Source organism: Sinocyclocheilus anshuiensis, unplaced genomic scaffold, assembly GCF_001515605.1.
Source record: "Sinocyclocheilus anshuiensis isolate Anshui unplaced genomic scaffold, SAMN03320099.WGS_v1.1 scaffold1052, whole genome shotgun sequence".
Taxonomy (NCBI): Eukaryota; Metazoa; Chordata; class Actinopteri; order Cypriniformes; family Cyprinidae; genus Sinocyclocheilus; species Sinocyclocheilus anshuiensis.
Genome location: NW_015549556.1, coordinates 1,198,118 through 1,207,410, shown reverse-complemented (window position 1 = coordinate 1,207,410; position 9,293 = coordinate 1,198,118). Strand labels below are relative to the sequence as shown.

Sequence of the window (9,293 nt, the reverse complement as noted above, 5' to 3'; positions counted from 1 at the left end):
TATATTTTCATGGCTAGTAAATATATATATATATATATATATATATATATATATGGCCAGTAAATTTTCTTTTCAAGGCCCTGTGAAAAACATAAAATGTGTCTGTTACAGTGCCATCAATGAAATAGATACATATAGTATGTTAGAAATTCACCATGATGTTCCAAATGAACTATTTATTTTGAACTTTTCAGCTTCAGAGTGTAGGCAGCAGTGAACACTGCATTGACTGTGTGAATTTAACACAGCTACAGAAATTCTAAGGTGGCAAGTCTAAGGAGAAAGCTCTGGTATGTCTTCACCATTCAAAAGTCTGGCTTTTTCCGTTTGTTTTGATGACTCTTGAGAATTGCTTACTCCTACAAAAGAAGGGAAAATCGCGACCCTGACTGCAGGACATGGATGAATGGACTCGTATCTGAGTAGTAAAATGCATTGCTGCAGCGTGAGCTCTTTTCCTCCCCCACCAGTCATTACTCTCCCATGTGTTTGAGTAGATCGAGTTGTTGGACATCACTGGTACTGCAGTGTGTTGACAAAACACGTGGGTCATTCCCCAGACACTGCAGGAAATGTCTCTCTTTTCGATAAACGAGCTGTTCCTATTTGTTTAGGGTGGGAGGGGGGTTTAACAGCACTGCAGTCTGATGAGAAATCTGCAGATTTAGCAAATGAAGTGTCTCCCTGATCACTTCGCTGATCTGCTCTAAGAGGCAATGATGTAGGGGTAAGAGCATGTGCGAGGAACTCCGACAGCAGCTGAAACCCCCCACCAAACCGTACCATTAAAACACTAACTAGTATTGATAAGTGCACGCCTGTGGTGTCTTTCTCACAGAAAAGAGACCACCTTTCACTGTGAAAAGAGGCTGAATTTGACAAATTATACAGTAGAATTTTTGCAGTGCAATTACAGCAGTCTGACAGCCACACATGTCACTATACAAACGTGATGCCCACATTCTCCACCATTAAAATATTGCCAGAATTACGCTCTGTTAACAATTATCGTGCATGCATTGATCCATTCATTCAGACAGCACACCGTATAAGAAAACTCGACTGATTACCGCTGCCGAGTCATACTGAAAATATGATTCCCAAACAAATGATTCAGTTGGTTCGTTTTAGTGAGTAAGTGAGTAACTAGTGTAAGTCAGATTCCCAAACGTATGACTCTAATGAGTCAGTTCTCAGTGTGACCAGAGTAGTCTGATTCTTTAACAAATGACTCATATGAACTGGTTCTTTTTAGTGAATCAAAAACAAATACCCAGTGCTGATTCCCAAATTAATGACTTACGATTTGGTTCTTTTTAGTGTATAGTGTATAGGCCCACAGCACACAGATGTGTTATGTTGAACTTAAGGCTCATAAAACTCATAATAACGTGTAGTTTAAGATGCATTATTTTTGTTATTAATGTTTTATAAAAAATAAAATCAATGTTACCATAGTTTTTGGTTCAGAATTATTTATCTTATTGTCTTTTTTAGTTTTATCCATTTTCTATTTATTGCTAGGCTGCATTTATTTGTGTGCATTTATGCTGCTACAAGTCAATAAAAGTAAATGCATAATTTACACGATTTGAAGTGCATAATTTATATTGTTTTACATTTATTTCTTATGCATTTCCCCCCCCCCAGACATTTCTTACTCGAATGTATTGATGGAATCATTGAAGAGATTGTTACGGAACCAGAACCAAAATCATTGAATGTAAGCTTGTGTCGTTGTCTCTTGCTGCATCCCCTGTCTGGCTTGCAACCAGACTCCAAAACCACAAAAAGCATGCTACTCTAAAAGCTTGATAGGGAGCTTGTTACCTCTTCAGAACAGCAAGATAAGCAGGAGGGAACAGACTCTGCTCTGGCTCACCTCACCGGCGTGCAACCTTCAAAGTCATATGGAGTTGCACAGGGACCGTTTTGTCATAAAATGTGGAAATGGCAGAGGAGGGGACGTTGAGGAGGCCTGCTGTCTGCCTGTGATGTATTCTCCATGTGCATCTCGGATGCGGGTCACGTCAGTGTGCCCTTTCACTGCAGACCTGTCAGTCAACACTGTATTCCTGAGTGGATGGCGGCTCTGACGTGCCATCTGCACGCAAGCAGGGCCGTGCAAATAGGGATGAGTGATGTCACTGCAGTAGAGTGGAATTGGACAAATAAGAACAAGGGTCAAACAAAGGACTCAAATCTCCAGTGAGGCTGGACTCCAATTCCTGTAAAATGTTAACTACTGTTGAGTTTAGCTGTTTTGCAACAGGGATTCTTCCTAGGATGCACTAATTAGCCAGAGATCAGCTGTTGCCCAAAACAGCGCCAGGTTTTGTGCGTCTAGCTCTACAAGGTGCTGATTATCTCATTCCCCCACCGTGAGGGTTATTTTCTCTGAGCTGAAAACGTGTGTGGTCATCACAAGGCATGGAATAGAAATATGCACCAGCATTTGTGGTCATTTGCTCCCGGTGGTTCATTGGTTCACCTGATAACTCTACATTGATTTACTCTCCTACCTGATCAATACCTACTTTAAGGACTTTTTTTGGAAAAAGCAGTGGGGGATTTGTAAAATATACCTCTAAATAGGCTGTACTTTCTCTTTCTGGTTTTTACGCTCTTCTTTTTTACACTGTATGAAAGTTATTTAACTATTATCATAAACAGCTTTCAGAACACTTACATGGCTAGCATGACTTGCAGATGAGCTGTTGGGGATCATGGGAGTTGTTCACTGTCATTAGGCACCTTATGTAACCGATTAGCATGACATTGCAACAGCTGCACAGGTGCAGTGTGGGAGTGACCAGGATCTGGAGCTGAATCATTGCTTAATGCACCGCGTCATAACATCTGAACGCTAAACTAACCAAAATCCAGTTTTCCATACAACAAAGCATAGGTACAGTAAGATGTAGCCTACAGCCCTCCTCCAAAATCTAGAGAATGTAGGAACCTGTTAAGGCACCATCAACATTTAATTTGTCTATTTTTTTTTTTCTTTCATTGGTTTTCTATTTTATTTTATTTATCCAGAGTTGAGAAACTTGCAACTCTTTTGAAATGCAGAAAGGTTTCAATAAAATAGTCACAATTCATTTAAAATGGACTACTTCCAATTCTAGTATATTTGTATTTTTTATGCCTGTAACGTCATATTGTTAGCTTAGCGACATGCTAACAGCAGACTCTGTTGAAGTCACTTGTGAGTCGTTTGACACAGAGATGCTGCCCTAAACAGACCTTTGCAAATCAGTTACGCATGAGATTCCATTTCAGTTTGGATGTTGTAAACAGCAAGACAGCTCAGTAGGTTTTGAAACAGAGCCTATGTGCTTCTTTTTGTCCTACGCTGCAGCAGTACTTTCTGTTCAGGCCCTAGCCTGGCTCGATAGATTTGACAGGTGAACACTAAATGTGTCAGAATGGAGAGGAGTGCGCAGAGGTGCTCACCCAGGTTGGCGTTCCTTCTGTGTGTATGAGGGAGAGTTTGACTGGATGATGGAGACAGCAGCAGCAGCTTTCATGGCGTGACGGTGCTGATGCAGTTAGTCTTTAGGGAGCGGGGAACAGCTGAGACTGCCAGCCTGTTTTAGGCACAAATTAAACTCAATCCGCACACTCAGAAAGTACATTTCCCTTGTGAGCTTTGATTTAATCCTTCAAGTGACCATCAAAGATGTTCCCCTAAAGGTGTCTGAGTGTGTGTGGCTTGCTCCATCTCAAAGTCATGTCACATTTAAAAAGAAACTCTATTTAATGTGAGAACCTGAGCAGTCAGGTTTAGTTTTCCTGTTTGTCCATTAGAGAGTCAGACAACCATGGTTTAACAGCTTTCCCCGTGGCGTTTGACATAATAAATATGTTTACTCACATAATTGGGAGGGTGAGACAGTGAGTGAGACATTAGCTGATGAGATTAACCCTGATTTTGAATGCACCTTGTTTGCTCAAGTGAATCTGTAAACAGTGGTAATCCTAAAACAACCCGTTCAATATTCCGATAGGGCACAATAAATCCATGTAATGACATTTATCCATCTGAACGGGATAATGGTAATGTATCAAGGCTTAAAGTGGTAAATCCCAAGGTTCACTGAATGAGCATTCATTAAAGATCACTATCTTTATAGTATTTTCCCCCTCATTAAAAGTACTACTTTTGAAAACATGTTTAAAATCATAGCGTACATGATTGTTTGCTATAATTTCTACAAGAGCAATTATGTTATTTTATTCTTTTGTGTTATCTGTCTGTTTCAGGTTTGCAGTCGAAGCTGAGGATGGCAGGAGATTCCCGCGTCCACATGGACCACGACATGGAAATAGGAGTGACTCCAAAAGAGGTCAGTTGTCCCCAATATGACTTTCAACTTCAGTAATGTTCTGTAATAAGGAATATACTGTAACCATGGAATAGAACAACAAAGCTGCAGCATTTAGAATATACAACAACAATGAGAAATGTATTTATTTATTTCATGTTTTTAATATATTTTAATCATTAACCCATCAAAATAGAAGTTCAGTCCAGTGGCCTTCAAATAAATAATAATGTGGACAGTCAAAAAACAAGGAACAAAAACAATGGGTGATGATGTGAATGGCTTAATTAACCAAGACATTTGGACAATAATTGTAACTATTTACCATTTTTAATCAAACATCAAACTATTCTTAGAGGCCTTATATTCTCAATGACAGTACATTGTATAGTGGTCAATAAACTGTTTGGGTCAATATATAAAATAGCTGATTACACAATGCTCAATCAAGTACTGAGCTGTGCAATAATCTAAATACAAATACATATTTATAACACTGAATATGTTATGTATAATTTATTTAAATGTATGAATTTAAATCATTTATTTAAACTTATTTAATTTATGCTAAATGCATATTTCATTTATGACTTATATGATGAGGAATAGTGACTATAATAGCTAACTTGATCTACAAAGTTGGAGGCACACCAAATACTGGTGTACAAAAAAGTGTTGGTTTTATTTGTTGGCCAATATTTGGCTTTATCTGACAGAAAATAGGGGGCCGCAGGTGTGTACGCAGCAGGAGGTCTCTGTGTGTTCCAGTTTCTCATAAGCACTTTAAGGCTTTCCTATAATTGACTGCCACTGCCACCATGATACCACGTTTCAATTAACAACCAAGCACACTCTTCCACAAAAGGAAAGATTACGTGCCAGTGCGTTCTTGTCTCATGTGGAGGGCATGGTGTTATGGACTTGGGAGGGGGCAAAGATTCTTATCTGGGCTTGCCAGTGTCCCATGGGGAAGAGGAAGGTAATGGGGGAAGTGTCCCATGGAGCTGGTGTAGAACATGGAATCAAAAATGGACTAGTGCCAAGATAGAGAGAGCATAGGATAGCGAGTGCAAGAGAGTCATGAGAGCAAGAAAGAAGAGCAGCAATAGAAAAAAGAAAAATCCACCAGTACTGTTATGTTGCAGTAATCTGCATGTTCTGTATGCGCAGAGACATACTGCGACAATGTCATAACAGTTGCAAATATATCAGAGCACTTACATTGTTAGAAAGGAACAGTATGAACGTACCAATGCTTGATGTTGGCAACTGTGCCATTCACACTGTCATTGTCTGGCTTACGGCATCTTAGTGAAGAGATAGAAATGGCAGATGGGAGCTATTGATCTGGCTTGCAAAATATGTTGAATGATTGCAACACCAGAGGACCTGTAGGAAGCATCACATCCTGCATTTAGTATGCCTCCAGCAACCAACGGTCTCCCTGGCAGTCTCCCTAACACTGCTGCTTAATATAGGTCTACAGCAGGGGTGTCTAACCCTGCTCCTGGAGAGCTACCATCCTGCAGATTTAAGCTCTAACCCCAATCAAACACACCTGAACCAGCTAATCAAGGTGTTCAGGGTTGCTTGATAATTACAGACAGGTGTGCTGGAGCAGGGTTGGAACTAAAGTCTGCAGGACGGTAGCTCTCCAGGAGCAGGGTTGGACACCCCTGGTCTACAGGTTCAGAATTGCTGATATTGTAGCCTGTTTTATCATCATCCGTATTTTGAATTGAGACCTTATTCAAGAAGACAGAGCTCAGCAAAGATTTCTATATCACACTGATCTTGAATTTGTTCCTTATCTCTTTACCTCCTTACAGCAGGTGAAGAAACTCCCCAAGCATCTGAGGGAAGCACAAATCCCCACAGATCGCACACACCTCATCTCTGATCCTGTTAAGAAACCCCGCCAGCGCTACGTACAGAAAGATGGCAAGTGCAATGTTCATCACGGAAACGTTCAAGAGACCTATCGCTATCTCAGCGACCTCTTCACAACACTGGTCGACTTACGTTGGCGCCTCAGTTTCTTCATTTTCACCTTGGTCTACGTGGTCAACTGGCTCTTTTTTGGGTTTTTGTGGTGGCTTATTGCACTAATACGAGGAGATCTTCTACACGCCGATGAGGAGGGCTGGACCCCTTGTGTTGAAAACCTCAACAGCTTTGTCTCTGCGTTCCTCTTTTCCATTGAAACTGAGACCACCATTGGCTATGGCTATCGTGTCATCACAGAGAAGTGCCCAGAAGGGATTATACTTCTACTGGTGCAGGCCATCTTGGGGTCCATTGTAAACGCCATGATGGTAGGCTGCATGTTTGTAAAGATCTCGCAGCCCAAGAACCGAGCAGAGACGCTGATGTTCTCCCACAAGGCCGTGATCTCAGTGAGGGACAGCAAGATGTGCCTGATGTTCAGAGTGGGTGACCTGCGGAATTCGCACATTGTGGAAGCGTCAATCCGTGCTAAACTCATTCGTTCACAGCAGACGAAGGAGGGAGAGTTCATACCGCTCAACCAGACTGACATCAACATTGGTTTTGACACAGGAGACGATCGCCTCTTCCTGGTATCGCCTCTCATTATCTCCCACGAGATCAATGAGAAGAGTCCTTTCTGGGAGATGTCCCGGGCACAGATGGAGAAGGAACAGTTTGAGATTGTCGTCATCTTGGAGGGCATGGTCGAAGCTACAGGTATGTTCTCCTTGACATCAAGCAGTTCAACTGTTGACCTGGAAGTGTCATAGTCTCCATTAGTAAGAAATTACAGTTTAAAGCATCAGGTGTGTTTGATTAGGGTTGAAGCTAAACTGTGCAGAGCTGTGGCCCTCCAGGAATTGAGTTTGAGACCACTGGTTTAAAGCTTTGCATTAACCCTAAAAACTATCAGTCTTTCGGAATGGCTTCAAGGAGCAAGTTGCGACTGCCAAGCTCTGAAGAGCAGTTGACCAAAATGAATTTTCCATGTTTTTTTTTGCGGTAAGAGAGCGACTTAGAGGTCAGTCATTTAAATATACAAAACTGCAACACATTATTAATTTGCTGACAATGCTGAGTCATCCCTTCCCAAAGCATGCTGACTGCACAAAATAACATTCAAGAACTGACAAGAAGATAAATGTTTCAATATTGATGCTAAGGCTATATTTCCAACACATGAGTCAGGGTGGGTTTGAGAGCCTCTTGTTATCTGGCTAGCCATGTCCTTGCAAACCTGTCCAGGCTGGATTTCTGGAAAGAGGTGAAAGGTGATGAAAGTACTCCGGGTATGTTCCACTCTGCTGGAGGGGATCTTTTGGAAAGCTTATTGGAGCAAAAAAATGTTTATTTTTCCACTCTTCATTTTAATAAACATTGTTCCAGTTCTCAGGTCATTGATACTCAATAACAGGCAGGCAGTTCAATGAGAAAACTGTTTTTAAAATGTCTTTGAGACCAGAGTTTCGGTATTATACTTTAAGACATTTGGACTAATACACAATCCATAACAAAACAGAGAGCCCAAGGTGTTGTGGCATTCAAATTGATTATTAATAATGCTGTTGATGTGGAGTTACTGTGGCAGTCCTTGCATAGTTTATTCAGTCTGCATCTATTTTTTAGTCTGTTACCTTAAAAATTAGTCATAGTCCGCTTAAAATAATGAAATGCAAATGCATTTAAGCACGGTTTGTACAAAGTTAACCGATACTAGTTTGATACCTGGCCTTCAACAGCAAACATGCAATCTGAATATATGAAAGTGGATGGATTATCTAGATATCTTATTCTCGGCTACTGTTTGGTTGACCTTGCAAAAAACTCTGTGCAATATTGATTTGAGTAGATCTCCTTATTCTCAGGGCTGTTTAGGGAATAAAGAGGCCTCTATTGTCTAATGTGTCTACACTAATTGCAGATTAATTCCCAGGCTGAAACATTTCCCATGCTTTATCAGATATCTTAGGTGAATGTTTGTAATTCAAATTATTTATTGGGCGTTTGTCCAAAGAGAACTTGCACTGCTAATCGAAATCCAATTCATTATACATGCTTCCCTGTGAAGGCATCGTGTTTTGTGCTTATTTTGCAGTGAATACCAATGAGGACTCAACAAAGAAAAGGTGAAAAGCATCATAAAATGAAATTTTCATGCATTCATAATGCAAAAATGTACATGTTTGGAAGTTTTTGTACCACAAACATGCAATTGTTATTGACTGAAATATCCAAGGACCTAATGGAGAGAATTTAATCTTACACTAACCTTGCTCTGGGCCCTAGACAATATGACATATGCCATATGACATATCAGCAGTCTCCTCAACCTTCCTATCACTTTGAAATGTTTTCCACTTTCCACTGTGGAGATGTGCATACGTAAGCACGTCAATAGCTATGGGCTATGATGCCATTGCTCTACTGAAGCCTGTGTAAATTATGCCTTTGACAGATTACCAGGTATAGATCAGGGTGCTATTGGCCAGGATAAACCTACAAATAGGTTCGCTGGCCTCTCTCAGATCGAAGTCTACTCCCACTTGCTAATGAGTGATGATGGCTTCCTTTTGATGTGCAGTAGAGCGCTAATGACCTGGTGAGTCCAATAACGTCACAAACAACCTGATGTATGATTTGTAGAATATAGCAATGTTTTAATTTAGCCCTGGCATGTGTCAGAGATGATTGACAGCCGCTTTGGTCTAGTGAAGTGAAGTGAAGTGAAGTGAAGTGAGTGAAGTGACATGTGGCCAAGTATGGTGACCATTACTTGGAATTAGTGCTCTGCATTTAACCCATCCAAAGTGCACACACACAGCAGTGAACACACACACACCGTGAACACACACCCAGAGCAGTGGGCAGCCATTTATGCTGCGGCGCCCGGGGAGCAGTTGGGGCTTCGGTGCCTTGCTCAAGGGCACCTCAGTCGTGGTATTGAAGGTGGAAGAGAGCGCTGTACATTCACTC

The 9,293-nt window shown here is 41.0% G+C and overlaps 1 protein-coding gene across 1 annotated transcript in view; it reads left to right on the top strand.

Annotated features, from left to right (window-relative positions):
* Positions 1 to 7,090, top strand: part of LOC107656959 (G protein-activated inward rectifier potassium channel 4-like) — a 15,577-nt gene extending 8,487 nt beyond the window's left edge. The window contains exons 2-3 of the mRNA XM_016444921.1: positions 4,270 to 4,352; positions 6,161 to 7,090. Of these exons, the coding sequence (XP_016300407.1) occupies positions 4,290 to 4,352; positions 6,161 to 7,090 (993 nt within the window). The 5' untranslated portion in view covers positions 4,270 to 4,289. The remainder of the gene's footprint in view (positions 1 to 4,269; positions 4,353 to 6,160) is intronic.
* Positions 7,091 to 9,293: the final 2,203 nt, after the last annotated feature.